This window comes from Sorghum bicolor, chromosome 1 (genome assembly GCF_000003195.3).
Source record: "Sorghum bicolor cultivar BTx623 chromosome 1, Sorghum_bicolor_NCBIv3, whole genome shotgun sequence".
Taxonomy (NCBI): Eukaryota; Viridiplantae; Streptophyta; class Magnoliopsida; order Poales; family Poaceae; genus Sorghum; species Sorghum bicolor.
Genome location: NC_012870.2, coordinates 14,689,106 through 14,713,590, shown reverse-complemented (window position 1 = coordinate 14,713,590; position 24,485 = coordinate 14,689,106). Strand labels below are relative to the sequence as shown.

The following is a 24,485-nucleotide window of genomic DNA, read 5'->3' as shown; positions in this document are numbered from 1 at the left end:
CTGAGAAAACACTCACCGGACGCTGGCCACTGAGGCACCGGACGCTAAGTCTGAGCGTCCGGTGCAGACAGTGCCTAGCCCAGCTAGGGTTAGGCACCGGACGATAGGCACCGGACGCTGGCTTGAGCGTCCGGTGGTTAGCGTCCGGTGTGCGGGCGTTTTGCGACCCTCTCTGTGCATGGGTCCGGTGAGCACCGGACGCTGAGGGTGCGTCCGGTGACCCTGCGAGTTTGCGGAGCTCTCTGCGCATGAGTCCGGTGTGCACCGGACGCGTCCGGTGTCAACCTGCTCAGCGTCCGGTGCTCTGCAGGTTACCGTTAGACTCTGACACGCGGCTGACGTTGGAGCACCGGACGCTGGTGTTGAGCGTCCGGTGCCCCTTTAAGAGCGTCCGGTGACCCCGTATTTCGCCCAGTGAAAGAGCCAACGGCTCTATTTGCTTGAGGGGGTATAAATACATGTTTGGCCGGCTTGGGGCTTACTCTCTTGGCATTCTTGACTACTTGACATCCTTGTGAGCCTAAGCAAACACCTCCCACTCATCTCCTTCATAGATTAAACATCTTTGTGAGATTGGGAGTGATTCCAAGTGCATTTGCTTGAGTGATTGCATCTAGTGGCACTTGGGGATCGATTTGGCTGCGGTTTTCTTGTTACTCTTGGTGGCTGTCGCCACCTAGACGGTTTGGAGCAGCGGAGGAGGATTGGCACGAGTTGCTGATTGTTCGTGGCCATCTCCCGGTGATTGTGAGGGGTCTTGTACCTTCCCCGGCGGAGAGCCGAAAGGTAACTCTAGTGGATTGCTCGTGTCATTGAGTTACCTCACTTGTGGGTAGGTTCTCGTGGTGTCCTAGTGAGGACGAGGTTCGTGCTACACCTCTTAGCCACCGAACCACCAAGTGTTGGTCGACACAACGGGGACGTAGCGTGCCCGCAAGCACGTGAACCTCGGGAGAAAAATCGGTGTCTCAATTATGTTTGATTGGCATTCTCCGGTGCTTGATTGTTTATATTGGTGATTGGTTCATCCCCTACACGGTGGTATAAATATCTCATCCTATCCTTTACTTACCGCAAACTAGTGTAATTAGTTTAGTTGCTTACTTTGCCTTGTGTAGCTTAGTTCTTGTGTGCATAGTGATCATAGCAACTAGAATTGTTGGGTAGGTGGCTTGCAAACACCCTTTTAGAGCTAGAGCAAAAAGCTTTGCTTTGTTATTTACTAACTCCTTGCTCTAGTGAGTTTGTAGATTTTTTAAATAGGCTATTCACCCCCCCTCTAGCCATATTAGGACCTTTCACCCGGCCCAACAAGGTATCACTGTGTCGTATATACTCCTTCCTCAATCTCTTCTAACCCTAATAAGACCTTAGCCAACCCTAGTTGTTTCTAGCCGCCACGCCTCATCTTCTTAGCCTCAGCCGATAGCCGCTCATTGACTATAGTAGCGAGTGGACAACATGTGACGATAAGCAACCATATCGAATCAAGGAAGGTTATAATCACTAAACCACCATTTAAATCAAGCAAGTAGTGCAAGCTCTAGTTAGGAAGTCATACACCAACTAGACCACAATCCCTAAACCATATTGGTGATCCACTCAAGGCTAGGGGCCACGCACAAAACGAAGCCATGCATGGGAATATGAGCAATCAAGATGAGAAACCACCATGTTTTTAGACAAAAAGGCTTAATAAGTGATCTAATCTTTGGCTAGTCAAATAAAGAGCAAGAAAGATTCAAACTCAATCCACATAAAACAAAAAGGCCACGTAAAATAAAAGGGGAAGATCACATCTAAACTTATGACCATTACATAAATTTGTAGAAACTATATGTCCTTACCAACGAAAGAAGAAACCAATCCAAGTCCCGATGGATCCCTACTCCACTTCACGTCTCTAGACCCGAGGGAGGATAAGAGGGAGAGGAAGAGGATAAGGATAATTGTGAGCAGAGTATGTGCTTAGCTACATGGTGAGGATTTTGTGGGCGACAAAGGAGGTTTTGGATGTTATTTGTTTAGTGGTTGGTGAGGTGCAGCTACCTGCAAAGGAGGCCTTGATTGGAATTTGGTAGGGAAAACAAAGGAGATGTTAGGTGGGTGCTAGTATTAAAGACTAAAAAATGTTTACTAAAATATTGTAAAAACTTTTATGTGTTGGAATACATTTTTATATTTCCATGAATGTTTTACACGCGGTTATATAGTAGAGTTTTGCCACCTGTCATTATCCATTTCATGTGCATTTGACAGTTATGTATAATTTATAACTCTCTATCGCCATCGAACTACACATGACAATTCACATAGGAGCGTAGTGGATGACAGTTGTCATTAGCCCTTTCATGAGCATTTGCCACTTTTTTACATTACAGCTCTTTGCCATCGCCAATCACCACATGGCAATTTGGATGGAGAATTGTGAAAAAAATGGTTGCCAGTTGTTGCTGAGCTATTCCATAAGCATTTGACAATTGTGTCAAAAGTACAACTAAATATTGTTGTCATAGTATTGATGAATGTTGTTTGTTGTTTGATGAAAATTTGGCACATGTGTATCTATAGTAGACCTCTTTGCCATTGCTAAACTAAAGTGTGGAGATCTGCATGGAAAAAGTTGTCAGTTGTCACTAAGAGCATATGTGTGAATTTGGCAACCAATAATGATTGCTAGTTATGGCCAATCTGTTCCTTGAAACTTGTAGGAGTATCTATAATACAACTGTATATTGCTTAGACCGTAGTTAACTCTATATTGTTTAAAGTAAAATTTGAGGGTCATAGCTTGTCTATCCATGAGTATCTGTCACTACTATCTATAGTGCAACTATATAGCGTTGTTAAATGCCATGGGTTATTCACATGAAAAGGCCGTAAGCATGTGACATTTATATCAACAACTCTTATTATGTTTTAACTAAGTGAAATATTCATCGACATTTGTGAGTATTGGTTGATAATTTTGGTTAGCCCTTTTGTTAGCATTTGACACTCTACAATATACATATCTCTATGTTGTTAAACACTATGAAGCAATTTTGTTAGTTTGTGAAAGGACCACGATGACACCTAGAGAGTGGTGAATAGACGATTTTAAAATTCAATAAAAATAGCCATAAATTAGCTAGGTGCGAAACCTCTACGCTGTTCTGCATAACTTTCGCAGAATATCACAAAATTTCCGCACAAACAAAACAACTTGATATTCACTGCACCTAGAGTGTTCAGGCTCAAACTAATCATGCAGATATGTGTTTGTTCTATCTCCAACTAGTTCCACTCATGATAGTGATCCTTTATGCTATTGAAGAGACTATTGCTTGTTGGGCGAGTGAAAACCTTAAGTTTGGTTTTGGTAATGAATGACAACTAGTGGACTAATGCTTTTAATTAAGTTGTGATTGACCTAGGGTTCATATCGAGATGGTGAGCACGGCTTGTAGATGGATGAGAGGATGATCATGCCATATGGAGTAGCTCGCGTTTGGAGAGAAGAAGAGGGGATGAAAACAATCTCGAAAGCAAAAGGTATATGTTAGGGGTTTTCATTTCATCGGCCAAGACATAATAGAGTGCATGGTCAGGTTTAAGATGGATAGTCATAATATTCAGAGGATAATTGAATGCAAAATAGTTACCTAGTGCCTAGGTTTGAACTTGAACCTAGTGACACTGTGAGATGCAAGGGAAGGATATTTTTGAAAAGCTAACTCAGTGCCTAAGGCGAAGGTGTTCGTGTTGGAACACATTGGAGTTGAACATTTGAATCGCTTTGTAAAAAAATGAGAATTGGTATTTTTTTGGTCATCCATCAACAATTTCACGTGCCCTATTGTGTGTGGGGGGAGGGGGCACTGGAGAATAGGGTGCCTTGTGCTAATTTAATTATGGAATAGGGTACTAACTGAGTAACTGTAAATGTCTGGTGGTACCCCATTGGAGAGCACCAAAGAATAGAGTTAGCAGCGTGTGAGAGATTTAAATGAGATCGTCGAAAGTCGGGTGGATTATTCACCTAGAGACTTACCTCAGTGAGGACATAGGTTGCCGATAAGCAAACCGAACCTCGGGGATAAATCTTGTCTTCCCCTTTGCCTTTGGTGATTTGCAAATTCTACACTTGTGCTCTTATTTCATATGCATAACTTGAATAGTCGTTGTTTGCTTTTGTGTTGCTCTCTAGTGCAGTAGTAGCTAGCTCTAATAGGGTAGAGGCTAGAGAGTAACTAGTTTTAGTTGCTCTTCTTGTTTAGCTCACCAGGAGTAGCTTGTTTAGTCGCTAGGCTCTTGCGTGGTTGTGCGTGCTTTAGTGATAGATCACCTCGCTACTAGAATCGTTTAAGAGGCTTGTATTGGGTGAATTAGGCTAGGCGAAATAGTGGTAGTAAGATTACTTATTGCACTAACTATTTTGCTCTAGTAATTGTGTTTTTATATAGATTTAGCATTCTTTGGTGGTTACGGAGGTGATCTAATATCATTTTTGAGCAATGAAATTTCCCAATAGTTCATATGAGAGGGGAAAATTGTAATATAGATACACTCGAGCAATATGTGTTTTCTAGAGACACCTCTCACGTGCCTTCTCATTCAAGTCATTTTGGTGATTAAATATCATGTGGAACACTATTGTTCTTTTATTTCTAAAATTATAACCTGAATATATAAATATATCATAATGTTTTGTTGCGGTTAGAATAGATATTTTTTTAGATATAGCATAGATAGGCACCCAACACAGTGATTCGCACGAGTAGATCCTTCTGTTCTCCCATTAATTATGTCGTAGTTGAACACCACTCTCATAATAATTAGTTAACTATCCCTAAAATTTATACATTTCATATGAATTAGTTTGTTTTCATAGAAAAATACCAAAATATGAAAAAAAATCAGACGTACTTTTCTAGAGTAGTGTTTTTTGTTTCATAACAAATCAGCATCAACATCAGCCACAAAAAAGTATGTCTGATTCTGACTGCATGCAAAATCTTTTGAAGTATTTGATGAAAACGTTTCTCCATAGTCTGACTGTAAGTCTGCAACAACACTCATCTAGGTTCACATGGCCATTTTGTTGATCTCCCCAGCTATTGCAGCTGACTCCATGAGTGACCCTCACCTTGTTTTCTTTTATGGTGAAGAAGAATAAAAGGGGTGGTAATATAAGCATATGAACATACAAGGTAAGCGTATGGATTATTTTATAGCTCAATTAAGATCTCAAGCAACTTATGAAATCAGCCAAACAATATACTTCTTGCAAAATGCACGGACACAACCAGACTTTTCTTATGTAGCCCACGAAACCAGACCGACAACTTATGAAATCAGCCAAACAATATATTTCTTGCAAAATGCACGGACACAACCAGACTTTTCTTATGTAGCCCATGAAACCAGACCGACAACTTTAACAACATTCAATCATATCCTAAATAGACCCAAGACATTTTGGGTTTGCTTGGTTCATATTTGGGTTATAAGAGGAGACGTGGCGAGCCACTCATTTGAGCCATCTAGGCGACGCCTAGACGACCATAAGACAAGGCAAGTCAAGATGATGCCTTACCATTCTAAGAAATAGAAAAATACCAACACATAATCGACAAGATAAAAGAGAAAAAAGAAACAAATAGAAAAAGGCAAATGTAAAGAGAAGTTCTTGGTCCGGCCCAATAGGCAGCCCACAAGTACGTACTTATCTCTTTTTAGGTCATCTCTCATCTCACTTCTCACGGACGCACATGCAGCGCCGCCGCACGCATCCTCCTTCACACAGGCGCAACACACCTACATCTCCCGACTTGACGCTGGGAGATGAAGCGCCGCCGCATCTCCCTCCTTCATGCGGGCGTAACGTCGTCACATCTTCTCTCTCATGGCTCACGTGGGTACAATGTCGCCCTCCCTCCCTCCCTCACGCTCCTCTTGGTAGTGTGCGTTTAGCCGTTTAGCTTGCCATCTGCTCCTTCCTGACCTCTTGTTGCTGCTCTTTTAGATCCCCATCTCGATCAACCGCCATCTCCGCCATAGATGACCTAGCGCAACGTCAGATCTGGTAGGGATGAGCGAGGAGGCAGCTGCACGACAGCCTCTCTCTATTGTTTTCCTCTACTTTTGGCTAGGCATCATGGACGTCTTACTCACTATGAATGCCTTGTCGCCTAGGCGACACCTTAAAAATCATGGCTTGGTTTCCAGACTAGAGAGATTTATCTTGTCTTGTCTCTCTTGCACGAGCAAGAAGAAGGTGTCGAGGAGAACCGTTTTGGCTCTCTCGAAAGCAAGGTAAAAGCTTCCTTACATATATCAATATCCTTGCTTGGCAAGACTACACACTGACGAGCAAGAAAACCAAACAATTTTTTAGACTCCCTTTGGAATGTAGTTTTTTTTTTCATGTTTATGTATTTTTTGTGTGAAAAATAAATTGATTCTTATGAAATTTTTATATAATTCCTATGAAATTTCTACGTTTCAACCTTAACTTTAACAGGTAATTCATAGGATACATGTTGGCATGATTTTTTTAGGCCTTGTTTAGTTTGCAAAATTTTTCGGGTTTTGGCTACTGTAGCACTTTCGTTTTTATTTGACAAACATTATCCAATGATGGAGTAACTAGGCTCAAAAGATTTATCTCACAAATTACAGATAAACTGTGTAATTAGTTTTTATTTTCGTCTCTATTTAATGCTCCATGCATGCGACCAAAGATTCGATGTGACGGAGAATCTTGAAAATTTTTGCGAACTAAACAAGACCTTAATTTACCTAGATAGTTTTGCTTTTGGTCCATGCATATACGGTGAAGGCGTACGTATATTACCGGTCTATTTGCTTGAACTTATCAGCCGAATCTATCAGCCATTCAGCAATATTTTTCTCTCACATGTCACTTAGACTTAGGCCTTGTTTAGATACACCCAAAAACACAAAACTTTACAAAATTCTCCATCACATCGAATCCTGCGGCACATGCGTGGAGCATTAAATATAGATAAAAATAAAAACTATTTACACAGTTTGTCTGTAAATCACGAGATGAATCTTTTAAGCCTAGTTACTCCATAATTGGACAATGTTTGTCAAATAAAAACGAAAGTGCTACAGTGTCAAAATCCAAAAAGTTTTTGATCTAAACAAGCCCTCAGACTGTACACTCGTATACGGCGAAAATGTGAATGTGAAAGAGATCGGAGTATACTCGGCATTCCGTATTCCGTACTTGCACACCACCGGCGCCCCTGGGGGTGAAAATGCAAACCACGGCGCGGCGCACACAGGATTTGCCGCCGCGCTCTTTTCCCCCCTGCTATTCCCAGTTTCCCTCCACTCGCCGTCTCCCCCCAACCGCTTCAAAATTTGAAAACCAATGCCCCTGTCCCCGCACCGACGGCTGGGATTTCGCCGCGGCGCCTCGGCCGCCGTGTCCGCGCCCAAACCGCCCGCCCTCGCTCCCGTGCCCGGGGGGCCAAGAAATAAAAAGGACGAAGAAGGACGTCCTCCACGTTTCTCCATCGCCGATTCGCCGGCCGACCCTTGCCTTTCCTCTCCAATCTCCAGTCGTTTCTTTTCCCCACAAGCGCCGGCCATGGCCATCTCGGAGGAACCAGAGGGGGCCGCGGGCGATGGTGGTGGGGTGACGACGCGCGGGAGCAAAGGGCGGGGGAAAGGCGCCGCGAAGGGGCGCGGGAGGCCCAAGCGCCGGAGCGACGACAGGCCCTTCGCGGCGCCGGCGATGGATGGGGTGGCGTTCAGGGACATGGTGCTTAGGGAGAGGAGGCACGCGGCCAACGTCTTCTGCGAGCGCGACACCGATGATGACAATGAGGTGCTGGGATAGCTCTCCACTTTTTCTTTTCCTAGTTTCCCCATTTTTTTTGGGGGTTTTTTGAGGGATTTGCAACGTGTTTTGCGCCTCTCTCTTGGCATGTTTCCAGTTTCCCTTCATTTAAAAAAAATTCCCATTTTTTTTCCAGGAGTACGAAAATGCCTAAAAATAGCCTTCCTACCATTTCATACGATTTATTACTGTTTCCTATATGAGCAACTAGCGCATTGAATACAGATAAAGAAAGATGCTTTTCTTTAAACGAAAAAAAATTCCTTTACTTTTTAGATAAAAAAATCAAGTATTGTTCGGTCACTCGAGGGATATTTCTGATGATTCTTTGATATACTACGATTCATAGTAAATGAAAGGAAAGGCTTCGACATACTGTCTGTTTCCTTCTCCCCCTACAATAGCAGAAATTTCTCTTATTCCTTTTTTTTTACTGCGTATGTATGCTGATTCTACAGTATCTTGTGTCTCGTTTTCTGAAATACATTTACTTGCCATTGTATTGGATATTGGTTTAATTCTTGTCGGGTGTATTCTCTTAATGTAGCGGGCTAATTTCTAGGCTGGTGTAATGTCAGGAGATTGCCACCAACCAATTCAAGCCTCAGAGAAAGAAGAGAAATGATGCTGGCAAGAAGAGGGGTCCTAGAAAAACGAAACCAGAACATGTGGACAACAGCAAGGCCGACTTCCCCAACAGCAAATGCCACGGTGACATGAAGGGGGTATGCTACTTTACAATCTTCTGCAACAGTTGATTACTATAGTTTTGTACCCATGTTAGCGTGTTGCCAATTTTACCATGTACTATCTGGCAGTTCTTAACAACAAGAATCAATACAAATTTTCTAAATGTTGTCTGAAACATACAAACACCCTGTCACAAGTTCCAGGTTCTATTAGGAATGGTTTTGTTGTTCTCTATTGGCCTTGTATAAATTAAAACCTTAATGTCGATTAGTAAATATGTTTTCGAGCTTGTTTACTTGTAACTAGCAATAGTGCGGTGATTATCCAGCTGTGTGAATACTATACTTGCTCTCTTGTATGCTCCTTTGTGTTTCTGTCTTTATTATATAAAAAAATAAAAAAAATTAAAGAACATCTTTTTCCTAGCGGCTAGTAGTTCTGTGCCCCCTTTCTGTAACACCTTAGTTTTGGTGTTTTTGAGTTTATATTTCAATTTTCTTTGATGAATGTTCTAGCATTTTGTTTCTTGGGCCATATGATATTAAAGGAAATTTCCTTGTAATTCAATTGGCACCTTTGCTGTAACACCTCAGTTTTGATGCTTCTAGTGTATCGAAAGAATGTTGTAGGCTTTAAGTTCATTTACTTGCAGGATGGTTCCGAGACAGTTAGGGACAAGGTTTTACAGACTGCAAAGAAGAGGAAGAAAGGAGATGCAGGGAAGGTTTCTGTCACAAAAAGGTTGAAAAGAGAGAATGAAGAACAAAAGAAGGCCTTATCCTCCAAGCGTAAAGATTGTGATGAAACTAAAAGGGTAAGCAACTCATGAGCTGGTTAATGGAATGATTTTGTGTAAGTATTTGATGAATTTAAGTGTTGTTTCAATTGTCTAGAAAGGGAAGAAGATGTTGACTGGGGATAATGCCCTGATGTGCCACCAGTGCCAAAGGAATGATAAAGGGAGGGTGGTCTGGTGTAATTCATGCAAGAATAAGCGCTTCTGCGTGCCATGCATCCAACGATGGTGTGTTAAGTTCTCATGATCTTTGTCTACTAATATGATTGCACACCATACAATTTCTTTGTAGTTACATATATAAATTACATATGCATGGTTAGTTTATCATCTTTTTCTATAGGCATCTGTTAGTTTTTTGTTGATGCAACTGTATTTGTCTACTGTGCTACAAAAAGGATGTCTTTTGGTTCTGGTATTTCCATTCATGTGGTTATGTTATTTGATCTTGTGTAATGTACATTGCTAATCTGTTGTAAATACTAAACAGGTATCCTGGTTTGTCAGAAGATGAATTTGCTTCACAATGCCCGTATTGTCGCAAGAACTGTAATTGCAAGGGATGCCTACGAATGCGAGGAGTTGAAGAGGTTCATGCCTAGCATTCCATCTCCTTTTTTGCCTTTACATTTTTTCCATTTCTTCTGCTTGTTAGGTATTTTCCTTCAAATTTTTCCTGCCTACTCTTAACCAATAAATCCCCATTTCTCACAAAGCAGCCACCAAAGAAGAAAATTTCTGAAGGAAATCAAATCCATTATGCTTGTCATGTTCTGCACTTGTTGCTTCCCTGGTTGAGACAACTGCGACAGGAGCAGACGGAGGAGAAGAAATTAGAGGCTAAAATACAAGGTATTGTGTTCTGGTGTTGCATGACACAATCTGCTAACTGAGGTTGCTGTTCATGCTAATTTGTTTTTTCCTAGGTGTTTCGATGAATGAGGTGAAGTTGGAACAGGCTGAATGTGATATAGATGAACGCGTCTTCTGGTTTGGTCTTTCCTGTTTTCCTTTTTCGCTACAATCTTATATCAGCAAGCATCTGATTTATCTTCTTATTCTTCTAATGCAGCAATAACTGTAAAACTTCTGTAGTTGATTTTCATAGAAGCTGCAAGTACTGTTTTTATGATTTGTGCCTTTCATGCTGTGGGGAGATCCGCAAAGGTGAGATTCCTGGAGGAGAGGAGGTAAAGATCTTAGAGCCTGAACCAAAAGACAAGACTTATATTTTTGCTACCAATAATCAGTTCCAATGGAAAAATGTGTCTTCCAATGGAATGGGTTCTAGTGAGGCCCCAAAGAAGTCTCTACTACTGTGGAAATCAGAAAGTGATGGTAGCATATGTTGCCCACCGAAGGAGCTAGGAGGCTGTGGTGGTTCAGTTTTGGACCTCAAATGCTTGTTCCCAGAGAAATTACTTTCTGACTTAGAAGAACGAGCTGACAGAATTGTGAGGAGTAAAGTATTTGCAAAAGCAGTAACCAAAAGAATTGATCAGTGCCCTTGTTATGACCATTCAGGAAGTGTAAGAATTCATGATGTGCGAGAGGCTGCAAATAGGAAAGGCTCAAGTGATAATCACATCTACTGCCCAGTTGCCACTGCCATCAAGGAGGATGACTTAGTGCACTTTCAGATGCATTGGACAAAAGGTGAGCCAGTTATAGTTTCTGACGTTCTTCAGTTGACCTCTGGTCTCAGTTGGGAGCCATTAGTTATGTGGCGGGCATTGCGAGAGAAAAAGACTAATGGTGATGTTGAAGATGAGCACTTTGCTGTCAGGGCAATAGACTGCCTTGATTGGAATGAGGTTAGGAATTCTACTTCCCTAAATGTTTGTGATTTGGTGACCTTTCTTTTTGTATATATTTAAATGTGGTTTTGTTTGTGTTTCCCTTAGATGTGCTACTTTTCTCTTTATAGACTTTATTAGGTGCAGTATGAAAGGTTGGGACCACTTCCCTGACTTGGTGATGTCTGCTATTCTCTGTTGCATACCTTTGTCCCCATGCTGGTTTTCATGGTTGTAAAGCTCTGGTAGAAGATTTATTTATTACCATGTCAAGAAATTGGGCATGCTTTACAAGTAAAAATAAAATTAATGTTTGAGATATCTGTGAATTTAACTTCCATTTCATTTTTTGAAGGAACCGTGTTATCTGTATGCATGCATAGATTCCTCACAGCCCTGTTATTAATTGCTAATTGTAAAATATTAAGTACTTTCCTTGCAAAAAAAAATATTAAGTACTTGGCATGCACAATTTTTGTTGCAGGTGGAAATTAATATACATATGTTTTTTATGGGATATATGAAAGGCAGAATGCACACCACAGTACACTGGCCTGAGATGCTTAAGCTGAAGGACTGGCCACCATCTAGTTCATTTGATCAGAGGTTGCCTCGCCATGGCGCTGAGTTTATCAGTGCATTGCCATTTCCTGAGTACACTGATCCTCGATATGGTCCACTAAATCTTGCAGTCAAGCTTCCTGATGGTGCACTGAAGCCAGATCTTGGACCCAAAACTTACATTGCTTATGGATTTCACCAAGAGTTAGGCAGGGGTGATTCTGTGACCAAGCTTCACTGCGACATGTCTGATGCAGTATGTGCTGTTATTGATGATTTTCTCTTCTCATTTTATAACATTCGTGGTTGTCTGGTACCTTCATTGTAGAATAAAATCAACTTGTGCAATGCCTTATCTTATATTGGTAATCTGTGTCTCACTTTCTTTACGTTGCTTTCTCTGATCTGACTCTTTTTCAAGCTGTGGCTGTATACTCAGCTGGTGACAATTGATAGCTGTTTCTTATTTGTCTCTTGCTTGGGGTCCCTAGCTTATTATGACAGTCATTAATTCTGACAGTGTGTTTTTTATCAGGTAAATATATTAACACATACAACACAAGTGACCTATGAGGGTTATCAACATAAGAAGATAGAGAAACTCAGAAAGAAAATGAAAGAACAAGATCTTCAGGAACTTTATGGTGTTTTAGAATCTGGCACTGAACGAGACCTATTATCATCTTCTACTGATTCCAGGAATTTAACCATTGACGAAACATCAAAGATCTCATGTAAAGATGCAGGCCAGTGTTCAGATTACATTGACAAGAATAATAGTTATGCTGGGATGCATAATGGTGCTCAGTGTATTACGGGCAAGAGTGGAGACCATGAGAAAACTGGTGGTGCTTTGTGGGATATTTTCCGAAGAGAAGATTCTGACAAGCTACAAGATTATCTTAGGAAACATGCCAAAGAATTCCGGCATATCAATTGCAATCCTGTGAAACAGGTATGGTTTTCCTTGCAATTATTTCCTCTGTTTTTCCTATGCTGACTAATAGTCATCCAAATGATGCAGGTTATTCACCCAATTCACGATCAGATTTTCTACTTAACTGAGGAGCATAAGAGAAAGCTCAAGGAAGAATATGGTTAGTTAGCTATTCAGACCTTAGAAATGCAGTGCTTTGTGCTGTTCTGCCCTATCTCTAATGTGATTGCATGCTTGGTATAGGTGTTGAACCCTGGACGTTTGAGCAGAGGCTTGGTGAAGCGGTTTTTATTCCTGCTGGATGTCCTCACCAAGTGAGGAATCTGAAGGTGCGATTGAACTCAACAGACCTCTCCTTTTTATTTTACTTCAGCAACAAATGTATCCTGTTGCTTAAATCGAAGCTGTTTCTGTTTGTGCAGTCTTGCATCAAGGTTGCAATGGACTTTGTTTCCCCAGAAAACGTCGATGAGTGCATAAAACTGACTGGAGAGTTTAGGCGACTTCCACCTGGTCACAGGGCTAAAGAGGATAAACTGGAGGTTGGCATGCTATATATTTTATCTTGTTTCTATTTATCATGTGCTATTTGATATGACATGACTGACCTGGAGTCCAATCTGGTGCGTTCAGATTAAGAAGATTGCTCTTCATGCTCTGAACCAAGTAATAAATTTCTTGGATCCTTTCTCTGAGGGGTAAGCAGCAGCTTTGCAGTAGTATATTGTTGAAATTTTGCTATAGAAGATCTGAAGTTGCAACGAGATGCAGAAAATTTTGAGACATTCTGATCACTGCTTGTCATGTGATTGGTCCATCAGGTTGAAGAGTGGAGCTGCCCAACCCAAGAATAAAAAAGAAGCTGATGCTGATGCTGAAGCACAGAAGAAGCCTAAAATGGGTCGCCCATGTCGCAAGTCGAACGATGAAGCTACTGACGATAAGCCCAAAAAGAAGCCTGGTCGTCCCAGAGGTGAGAAGAGCGGAGACGGCAAGTCCAAAGATGGTGCTGTTGATGAGAAGCCTCCTAAAATGCAGGGCAATCGCCTGAAAGGCTCTAGCAAGCGGTAGGTGATTGATCGGTTCACTGCTGACAGGGAAAGTAAGGCATGGTGGCTGCACTGACCCAACCTGGACGTAGGTATTTTGGAAGCAGGTAGATTCTAGAATAGACCGGGCATTTTGTCACCCCTAGACGCCATTGTGGGCTGTGGCGTCTGGCTTTTGTTCATATGTGGTGATTGCCGGCTGGCACCATTCTGGAAGAACCATGCTAGGTGCTCGCTGTACAAGACTCTTCATGTAGCGGGCTATGGTGATTGGCAGTTCCGCATGTCTGTTGCTGATATTGGTAGTAATTGACCTGAATAGATGTGGTCATTTGAACTCTCTGGATTCTGGTTTTATATATCCAATCCATTGGCTGAGGCTGAGCATTCTTAGCTGAAAATTGCGACTGCTTATAGTGCAGTCCAAAGCATGTTGTCAACCAGATTTGCCAATTTTTCTTTTTTTAAAGACACATTTGCCATTGCACCCAGCCTAACAAGTGAACTTAACAGACCAAAGAAAATGTGTACACCTTGTGATGAAACAATGGAGACGTCGAAGAGAGGAGACGCTAGAGTTTGGTCCTGAGCTAGTGAGCATGCTATTGTTGATGTGCGTGTTGAACGTGTCCATGTGCGCTGGGTCGAGAGCCACTCCGGACGTGGGTCCGAGCGCCAGGGGCCTGTGGCGCCGAGCTGCGTCGTCTGCACAGGCGTCACGGGGCGCCGCGACCGGGCCGTGACCTGTTGCACGTCCACGCCGTTATACTTTAGTATTTTTCTTTATATTATAATTATTGTTTAACTATAAACTAACTAGACTCAAAAGATGTACGTCGTAAATTATAGTCAAACTGTATAATTAATTATTTTTTATTTATATTTAATGTTCTATGCATGTATTGAGAATCTTGTTTTTTTTTTTTGAATTTTAGGTGCACTGAAAAGGTTTGCGACGACTTTGATCTATATAGATGGGAAAAGTGCCGCAATCACAACGGCTTTGATCCTTCCAAATGCAGTCGACCAGAAAAATAAGTTTCTTTAAGAAACGACGAAAGTTCTAACCATCACTCGGTTTTGTCGTCTTCATTTCGTCGGTTTCTTCTTTTTTTCCCTCCGGCAAACGTTGATGTGGGCTTTATTTTCTTTGTTCTTGCTTCAAAACTACTTATAACTATGTTAGAGATATAGTATATACAATTTCAAAAGTTGAAGGATGTAATTTATCCGATTTTAAAGTTTAGAGATGAAAAGTAAATTTTCACGAAAGTTGAGAGCTAAAGTGGTCTTCTTCCATCCATCAAACAACAGAGGAAACATCAAAAGTTTGTACTTTTACTCTATTTTGTCTTTTCCTTTTTTTTTACCATGGATCTCGTGACTGCACTTTTTACTAAATTTTCTTTTAGTTAAAAAATTTATAAAGGTTTTTAAACCACAGAAAATGCCTCTATACTTTTAAAAATTCCAAAAAATTAGAGACATATTTTAATATACCCCAAACCCAAATAAAATATTTAGACCTCTACGAAATATCCATAGACGCTTCATGAAACAAAGATTTAGCTCCAAGCGTCCGTCCGCCGGTTGACGTCAAGAGATTGAATGGGAAATTTCAGTTACTACGTGGCACGTCAAGAGAGCATGGAGCACCATCGCCATGGGTGTGGACTGGCCTGGGTTGATCTAAAATTAGCTAGGTTATTGTTATATCGATCAGGAATAGCCGCTAATGACCATACCTTTTAGCCGCTAAATGGCTCAGCTGTTATATTTTTTTTGTCTTTATTTTTGAGTTTTTTTTTTAATCTGGGAGAAGGCACCGGAATCCAGCGACCATCTTTTGCTCATTCACAGCCAAGTGTGGTGTGCTGGACTGTGGCCCGGGACGCTGTGCTGCACCTGGTCCCATCGAACATTTTTAGCTCGTATATAAACATATTCAACCCGGCCCTTTTAGGGCCCGTTCCTTAAGTCTTGTCGGCCTAATTTCGGGGCTATTTTTTTTTTATCATCAGGCCTATCTATATATCGCCCACCAATGGGAAAATTAAGTCGCAAATAAAAGTTGGGCGAGGTGTGCGTGCCTTGCTTCTGCCCTTTTGGATTGATTTTCGACGTCTAGGATGGTGCAACAGTCAAAATTATTGTTCGCTAATTTATTATGAGAGAAAAATACTACCGAATAGCTAACAGATTCACCAAATAAATTTAAATAAAAGTTGAGCAAGGTGTGCATGCCTTGCTTCTGCCCTTTTGGATTGATTTCGACACCTAGGATGACGCAACAGTTAAAATTGTTGTTCGCTAATTTATTACAAAAGAAAAACACTGCTAAGTAGCTAATAATTCAGCAAATAAGTTGAGCAAATAGTACTCCAGTTCTCGCTCGGGCCTCGGGGTACAGGTACAGCAGCAGGAACTAGAGGAGCTTTACCAAGATAAGATTCAGCAAATAAGTTAAGAATAGTACTCCAGTTCTCGCTCGGGGTACAGGTACAGCAGCAGGAACTGGAGGAGCTTTACCAAGATAACCAACCCAGGCAGGACGACATCAGAGAAGCGCACGCTACCAACAAAACACAAACATTCAAGATTGATCCACCCGCTCCACAGGCCCATGCACAATTCCAAGCACAAATGGCCTCTAGATCCACCACAGTCCACAGAAGAAACGGATCAAGTAAAGAACTCAAGGCAACACGATCAAACTACAGCCTGATACCATATCCATCCATGTGTTATTCAGACCTATCACGAAACAACTAAGTACACGCTCTGCCGCAGCAAATGCAGAGTTTCTGACACCATTTGCAAATCTAGAAGAAAACACAAGTTGCCTTGCCTAGGAGTAACTCTCCTATCATCAGTCAGCTAAAAGGTGTGGAGGCTGCCTACACATCATGTCTCACAACATACACAATCAGGGGGTGAGGTTCTCGAGCTGGTGGCGATAATAATCAACAAAGGATGCCTGTACAGGCAACTGCATACGCATTAAGTACAGGATAATTAACAGCGGTTACTACAGCTATGGGGTTCTGCGAATCCTCCTCATGCCTCGATCTCCTTCGCCTGAGGCTGCTCCTGCTGCTTGTCTCCGTCTCCCTCTCCTTCTTCATCCTCCTCTGATAGCTTGGTTAGCTCATCTTGGATCATAACTTTGATGGCTTCTTTCTTTGGGGTCAGATCCATTTTATAGTGATCGTCTACAAGATAAAGTTTGTTAGTGCATCTAGTATCAGCAACAGAAAATCAGTAAAAACATGTCTGAAAATCTTACCAAGCTTCTTAAGAATGTCACTGAAAGTTGCCTGCAAAATCAGGTACCCAAAGAGGTCAGTAAAAACTATGACAAGAAATTAAAAACGAAGAGCAGAAAGTTGGTAAAAAAAAACCATGACAACTAGTACAACTGAGAAAATACCTGTGCAATTCCAAAATAATTGACTATGCTACCATAATCATAGACACATAATCACATAAATTGGAACATAAGTATGATTTCTACTGTCAATTACCCATGTTTCCAAACATCTATTCACATCTGTAAAAACACTCTTGAAAGCAACTAATTCACCATTGTCCTATACTCCTATCACCATTCTAGATACCTTTAACACTTGGCAAATTGATGGTTAATTGCAAATAGTCAATAGTGACACCATTTTCTGTACGCTACACTGAAAGTTGTAACTCACCGTGTTGAAGTCAACTTTCTTGAGGATTTCAGTAATGGTCTTCCTCAGATCGTCCTTGCTGGGAAGAACTGCTTCAGCTGATTCTCCTTTACCCTTTGCCACCTTTTTTTTGCCTAGATAAAATACAATATCTCCACTTTTAGGGCAAACTAATAAATTACCTGTGCCTTTTCTTACAGAAAAGTACCTATGCCTTGATGATTTTTATATTAAAGTGAGATATTTCTGTGACCATGACACAAGCAGAACAATAATCATATGTAGTGCAATGCAATTACCACATGATGGTCTACAACTAAAAAAAAGATTAGCAAAAATATCCACCAGAATAAGAGACAAGGATGATTTCCAGAAATGATGAACCACAGTGGGGTAAATATGAACTGAACTGGAAATTTCCAAACACCAACAAAAAGGGGGCATTTTGGGCTAGTTAGGTCACTACTTTACCTGATGACTTTTTTTCTTTGATCTCCTTTTCTGCTGTGGGTTTTTTCTTCCTAGAAAAAACCTTTGCACTATCATTGGGGCTTCCTTTTTCCTCATGAACCTTGGATGACACTTTTTTTACTGGACTTTTGATAATTTTCTTTGGAGGACCTGATTTGTGGCCACTCCCTGTGTTTGCCTTCTTTTTGCCTGAAGATTCTTTTACCTCTGATAACTTCTTCCCTGCCTTTTCTTTGCCAGATCGATAGTCACCTTCCTGTTTGTCAGCAGCTTCATCTGAATCTTCATCCCTGTTTTCCTCACTGTCAGAATTCATGGATTCATCCTCATCCTCATCAGTATCATACTGGAGCGCTTTCTTCTGCCTTTTACTAGAAGTACTGCCATCCACAAATTTCTGCAGCAAGAACAGGCAATGAGAATGTTGGTAATAAAACGATACAAAGCAGGATGGCCAACTGACCATGAGTCCATGACTGTACAAATAACCATTGCAAGTACACAATAGACATAGGCAAGAAGAAAAGCTTCATTTTTGCTTAGGGTCAAATGGCCACTAAAGAAGGCTATATCATAGCTTTAAGTCATGTTCAGAGCTTTCAGTTGTATACTTATATTCAACACACCATGTAAGACAATTTTGGCACTGTACCTTCCTTGACCTACTAGGTGTGCTATCATCAGTCTTACTTGCACTTTCACCTCCTCTCTTGCGTTTTTTAGAATTTGATCCCTGGCCAGTGGAAAAGGATAAAACACACAGAGAGAATAATCTTGTAAGTTAATTCCGACTCCAACCACAAAACATCAGCAACAGCATCTAGCTGATAATAAAATATAATCACAATGTATAGGTGTTGTAACCTGGTCATCAGAGAGCCCAGAATCAGCTGCAGAGTGAGGTTCAGCAATGAAGTCCAACAGCTTTGACACAATATCTTCCTATATGAGTTAACCAAACAATATTAGAATGTCATGTATTGAATTAAAAAAAGTATAATTCCAAGAACAAGGCAGGAAAACAAAACCTTTCTAATGTTTGCTTTTGGAGTTGGAATACCAAGGGTCCAACAGAGGTCCAGCAGTGTGTCTTTTACACACTTGTCAAGCTTCTCTTTTGCCTTGGCTCTCTGCTTTTCCTACAAATAAAAACTGCCTAAATTAATCAATTTGAATAAACTAAAGTAGACTAGTTAATTAAGCTTTTGAGAAAAGCTTACATCACTCTCATGCCAAACAAATCCAGAGAACTGGAGTATATGTCCTTTAAAATCAACAGCCTGAAACATAAGAGATAGAACTTAGCGTTAGTATCATTCAAGAGTAATGTCACACTTTAGGATTTGTTAAGGAAGCAAGTGGAAGAATACAAAAGCATACTTCACTTGAGAATCCAAGCCACAGCTAGCCATCTTTTAAATAGCTGGGGCTAAAAGTATATAAAATAGAGCAGACAATTGTACAAAAAAAAAGTGACCAGGAAACTAGCCAAACCTTACTCTTGCTACTTTATATACAAACCTGACATGCAATCAGCTAAGATCTGTACACGCTGAGCAAAGTTCACTTTGACAAGCATTATCACTTAGGGCATTGCATTATTTGTTTTGGAATTTTTTTATTTCTTTATGTGTTTGGTTCCAGAACAGTATATGCAAAAGGATAACACAATTACACAACCCATGGTGCCAAATTACTCATGTTCATTCTTAATTGTGCTTCTTTCGCTTCATCAAAATTCTTAAATGTGCTTCCTCTGCTTAGACATATTGGAGGGACTAGCACTTATCAAGAAATAAAGTGTGGTAGTTTCCTTGCAAATTTTACATGTAGTTGTACTTGATACAACAAAGTGCTTGGATGATAGATGAATTTGCATCACGTAGTTACAAAGGAGTCTATGTGTATATGTCAAAGATTTACCTTGCCTTTCCTCCCAAAAAGAATACTGTGAAGAAATTTAAGATCAGAAGGTTTCTTCCTTGATATTCTGTGTGCCACTGTTCATAAGTTTCAAAAGAAAAGACAAATCAGTGAAAGAACATTATAAACTAAAGAAATTTCACAAACTTAAGCATTAGATGGAAACCCTAAAAACAGAGAATGACAAATCTTTGTTCTAATGAAGAACACATTGCTAATACAAAAAGCAATGCACAAAGAGAGATTACAAGTGAAATCAAAGTAGCAACTGGCCTATAGTCATCATAGTTAACTCTTGATAAACCAACAACAATTTAGCAAATCATCATAAAGAAAAGACAGCAATGCTAGAAGATAAATTATTCATAAAACAGGGAACAAGGGAAGTAAATACAGTGGAAAGTGGATGTACCAACATCAACAGAGAAGAAAGGACTGAATATTACTTATTGCATACTACTTCCATCTACTCAAAATAATGAAATATTCCACTTAGCAAGATGCAATGATATCAGGCATGTGATACTGTACAGACTATAGTGTGAATTGTTGCTTTCCAGAAAAGATCAGAAAATACGAAAGGAATCTATTGCTCATCTAAGCTGATGAGTGATGAAAAAACAACACTGAAGTTGCTCAGTGATTAACCTAAACTAATAGGATCATAAAATTTTTAGCCTCGTCTTGCTACTGCGACACAATTAGAGCAGACACCAGAGAACAAAACAAGATAAGCTACTTACATAGGCATATAGCACCTATGTTAGAGCTTCACCGATGGTTCTGTGCTGCTCAAAATATGAAGCAACTATATGGCTTATAGCGGAGCATTTTGTTGTTGAGGTAGGTTCTACTCCTCGTGCCCCTAAAACTGAAGATACACAGTAATACAGTTCCCCGGCATACTCCATTTTTTTAGATTCTGCATATCTTGCTTTTGGGTTCTGCTGGGAGCTAACATTCTTTTTGCCTTATAGCTGCCATTTCAATTTAAAAGGTAACAACAGCCTACCACATAAACACCACCTACTTTGTTCATAGAACTTCTTCAAGGCAAGTACAGGTTCATCAGGGTTGTATTTGCTGGGAGGGATTAACACCCCACCCCCCACCCCCACCCCCCTCCTCTATGTACTTTTTCTTCTTAATGAAATGACACACAGCTCGCTTGCGTTGCTCGAGAAAAAAAAAGGCAAGCACAAGTTTTTATTTAGTCATTTAAAATAAAGAATCATACGAGATGAAGGTGATAAGAAACCAGTTCTATTAACAGAAGCCCCTAGTGAATGTAAATTACAACAGCAAATAAATTTAAAGGCAGGCCCATCATATACAAGAGAGACAAGCAAAAGTTTCCTAAATTGACTGACAGATCACAAGATTTCTTCTCTCCAGTTAGATCGACAGAAGATGGAAAATGCATGGAAAACAATTAAAGAGTTCCACTCAAACCTAGAAACCATCAGTTTCAAATTCAGAACAGTTTCAATCAAGAATTCAACCAGTAAAACATAACAAATCACGTGTAACATAAAAGAATCTCTTTGTCATCGTTAAGGTTTAAGACAGAAGAGAAGGCCAACTATGCTGCCTCAGAGACAGAGAGAAGCACACAGTAAACAGTATGAAAAGAGTCACATACCACTTGGTATATCCTTAAGAGGAGTCCCTTGTCCCTGTGATAAAAAAGAATTTCAGCCACACTATTACATACCGAAATGAAAACAAAATGGGACAAATGAAATGCAAGCAACGAACCTTCTCAACCACGAAATTCCTGTTTGGCCCTTTCTCAATCACCTCAACCAACCTCTCCACTGTTTTCCTCTCACGTTGAGGGCGATCGGTACCATATGGGCTTGGCGTGTTCAGCAAACTTTTTGCTTCCCTGGATTTGGATCCATCCTGTTTCTTATCCTTTCCCTGGCTTCTATCCCTGGCACTCCTTGCTTTCTTGTTCTTCGGAGTCTCCTCCTTATTCTCTTCCATCTTGTCACCTTCACCTTCATCTTCATCTTCATCTTCATCTTTCTTATCAGCAGAACCCTTTTCTTCTGCTTCCTCTTGTTCTTGCTTCTCATCGGCATCTGTTTCTTTTCCTTTGTTTTCCTCTTCCTCAGCCGAAACACCTTTCTCTTGCTCCTTTGATTCATCCTGCTTATCCACGTTTGTGTTCTCAACTTCATCTTCCTTCTCTTCTTTATCTTTGTCCTCTGTACTTCCTGCGTCAGCTTCAGTCATCTTGTCATCCTCACCTTCTCCTGTCTTGGCATTGGCATCTTCCTTTGTATCTGCATCCGTTTCAACATCTCCAGAATCCACCTGCTTTGCGGCACCAGCATCACCATCGCCTTCCTCTGTGGTCTCAGCCTCTGCCATCTTGACATCTCCACCTGACTCGCCCTCTGCGCCATTCTCCGAGCCTTTGTTCTGCTCTTCAGCATCCTGATTCGCTACTGCCTCCTTGCTCTCGCTAGCCTCTTCCTTGGCGTTATCCTTGTTATCAGGAGCAGCAACATCAGCAGCGGCTGCTCCATTTGCGACAGCCTTCTCCTCCATCGCAGGCGCTGGGTCGGCCTCGGGCAACCAAGCCGACCCTTATTTCTCGAATATCTGCATAAAAAAATGGTAACCCTAGTGAGGAAACATGAGGTACCAAGGACCCAGCGGGAAATGAGAATCTGACAAAAGAAAGGAAACAGTGGCATGCCGTGGTACGTGCTATGTCGGTATTGTTCCAAAGATCTAAACTCTGCGGTACAATTCTTTCAAATACAAAGCAAGAAGGCCAAAATGGAGGGAATAAAAGCACCACATCATGGTCCTAACTAGAATAAAAGGAATGCTAAAAAAAGCCTAGGCTCTCATGAAAACTACGGTGGAAGAAATCAAATTGCACGCACCACCGAAAGAGCTAAGCTCAATTTCGTTGCAGGAACCCCAAATTTCAGCGAAGCCAGCAGGCAATTCAACTGGGAACCACACAATCGCATGACACGGACCAAGGAACCGCAGCTACACCTACGTGGCGACAGCACGACACCAAGGACCCCCCGCCCCCTCCGGTTTCCGCACCCAAACCCTAAGCAATTCGGACCGAAATTGCCGGATTTGGGCGGCACCCAGCTTTGGCCGCAGCCCAGAAGCCCTCCCCCGAACTCAGAGAACCCGCGCCTCGCAGCTGTGCTCTACCCGAGCAGAGGAGCGACCGCCTCCCGCGCGCTCGTCCCAAAAAAAAAAAAACCCTAGAAACCCCAAGCTGAAGCTTCCTCTGCGCCCGCTCACACACCGTGCACCCAGCTCGACGGCGACAGCAGCCCCGACCCGGAGCACAAGCACGAACAATCTGGAGCACGCGCGACGAGAGAGACGAGGGCTTTTGCGGCCCTCGCGCGTACCTTGAGCTGGGCGGCGGGCAGCAGCAGCAGCAGCAGCCGGGGCCGCCTGAGACCGAAACGAAGTGGAGTCGCGTCGCCTGCCTGCCTGCGTGCGTCGCCCTCGAGACAGGGAGAATTTTCGGGTGGTTTTTTTTCTCTCTCTTCCGGGGGGGATTTTAATCTATTTTATTTTTATTTCTGATGGGTTTTTGTCAGGAGCAGCGGTTTGCGTCGCTGGGGTCGGGATCGGGACCGGACCCCAGCGCGGAGTCCAATCCGCTTTATTCGCCCGCGCGCGGGAAGCGTGGGCCCCACGCCGTCCCCGTGGGACGCTGTCCGGTGGGACGCGCCCCGCGCCGGTGACGCTGGCTGTGGGCCCCGCCGCGTCCTTTGCCGTTCGCGGGCGCTTTGGGCGTGTGCGACTCTCAGGAGCGCTGTGCTGCTGGTACGGGCCCCGTGGTGGCGTGGCCTCCTGATGCGTACTCGGCTGCCCGTTCAAACAAAAGGGCGCGGGAGCTCAAGGCGTAAAAATTTTTGGTTGTGGGTGCAGCAGTATTTTCGTTTTTTATTTAATAATAATTATTATCTAATTATGGACTAATTAGGTTCAAAAAATTTATTTCATGATTTACAGTTAAACTGTGCAATTAGTTTTTGTTTTTTTCTACATTTAATGCTCTATACATGTGCAGCAAGATTTGATGTGACGAAAAATCTTAAAATGTTTTTGGTTTTCGAGGTGAACTAAACAAAACCCAAATCTTCTTGTTACCGTCATGATTTTTTTTGGCTGTTTTGGAAACACATCGTTCCAAAAGCCTTCTTTTTCCTCAGCCAACCGAGCAAGCTCTGTGTCTAGTTTCATGACTACTTCTTTGATTCTATAATAACTCTACCAACATCCATGGGCGGAGCCAAAGCCCAGCCACCCTAGGCTAGTGGTCGGGCTCCTCCGTTGCCCGTTGGAGACACAAATAGTTAAGCATCTTAGGTATTTGCATATGACATTCTTGTTTTTTGCCAAAAAAAATCTTGAAAACATATATCTAATAGTTTTGCATCTTGGATTGACATTTTGGGCAAGTTGCCATTTATCTAGTCAAACTGTGCATATATGCAAACCGGCAGAGCACTTGGCAAACGCGATCACTGTGAATCCCATGCTACTCTCTTGCACAAAAATTTCACGGCAAGTCAAGTTTGATTCATAATTTGGTATAAATGTCAAGTCAATTTTGCAAAACTCTTGGAGATGGCTTGTTTTTCTCCTCTCCATTTTATTTTGGGAGTTGGCAAGCTACAATAATAATAAATAATAAAGAAAAAATATCAAACTGTTGGAGATGC

At 41.6% G+C, this 24,485-nt stretch overlaps 2 protein-coding genes across 3 annotated transcripts; one reads left to right on the top strand and one right to left on the bottom strand.

Moving 5' to 3' along the window:
- Positions 7,085-14,085, top strand: LOC8064531 (lysine-specific demethylase JMJ25). 2 transcript variants are annotated; one of them, XM_021456133.1, is made up of 15 exons: positions 7,085-7,843; positions 8,434-8,580; positions 9,198-9,359; positions 9,439-9,569; positions 9,832-9,931; positions 10,061-10,193; positions 10,268-10,331; positions 10,414-11,155; positions 11,622-11,954; positions 12,234-12,653; positions 12,723-12,795; positions 12,879-12,964; positions 13,058-13,177; positions 13,269-13,333; positions 13,457-14,085. In XM_021456133.1, exons 1-15 carry the CDS (start codon positions 7,385-7,387, stop codon positions 13,704-13,706), a joined length of 3,285 nt encoding a protein of 1,094 aa, XP_021311808.1. In that variant the 5' UTR covers positions 7,085-7,384; the 3' UTR covers positions 13,707-14,085. The 2 variants fall into 2 exon arrangements, with proteins under 2 accessions (XP_021311808.1, XP_021311814.1); XM_021456139.1 differs by having other exon boundaries at positions 7,764-7,843; positions 8,403-8,580.
- Positions 16,372-23,344, bottom strand: LOC8064530 (protein DEK). The gene is made up of 12 exons (XM_002464222.2): positions 23,160-23,344; positions 21,520-22,374; positions 21,404-21,437; positions 19,762-19,838; positions 19,059-19,118; positions 18,867-18,977; positions 18,703-18,780; positions 18,491-18,571; positions 17,839-18,235; positions 17,389-17,501; positions 16,971-17,001; positions 16,372-16,896 (listed from the first exon to the last, which is right to left on the bottom strand). Exons 2-12 carry the CDS (start codon positions 22,318-22,320, stop codon positions 16,742-16,744), a joined length of 1,938 nt encoding a protein of 645 aa, XP_002464267.1. The 5' UTR covers positions 22,321-22,374; positions 23,160-23,344; the 3' UTR covers positions 16,372-16,741.

Bases quoted from the DNA above. Each gene is read 5' to 3' on its own strand.
- LOC8064531 (XM_021456133.1), top strand. From the start codon at position 7,385: ATGCCCCTGTCCCCGCACCGACGGCTGGGATTTCGCCGCGGCGCCTCG. The intron at 9,360-9,438 runs GTAAGCAACTCA...TCAATTGTCTAG, and splicing joins ATTGTGATGAAACTAAAAGG to AAAGGGAAGAAGATGTTGAC. The intron at 13,334-13,456 runs GTAAGCAGCAGC...TTGGTCCATCAG, and splicing joins TTGGATCCTTTCTCTGAGGG to GTTGAAGAGTGGAGCTGCCC.
- LOC8064530 (XM_002464222.2), bottom strand. From the start codon at position 22,320: ATGGAGGAGAAGGCTGTCGCAAATGGAGCAGCCGCTGCTGATGTTGCT. The intron at 18,781-18,866 runs GTTTTGTTTTCC...TAACTCATATAG, and splicing joins CAAAAGCAAACATTAGAAAG to GAAGATATTGTGTCAAAGCT. The intron at 17,502-17,838 runs GTAAAGTAGTGA...TATTTTATCTAG, and splicing joins CAAAGAAAAAAAGTCATCAG to GCAAAAAAAAGGTGGCAAAG.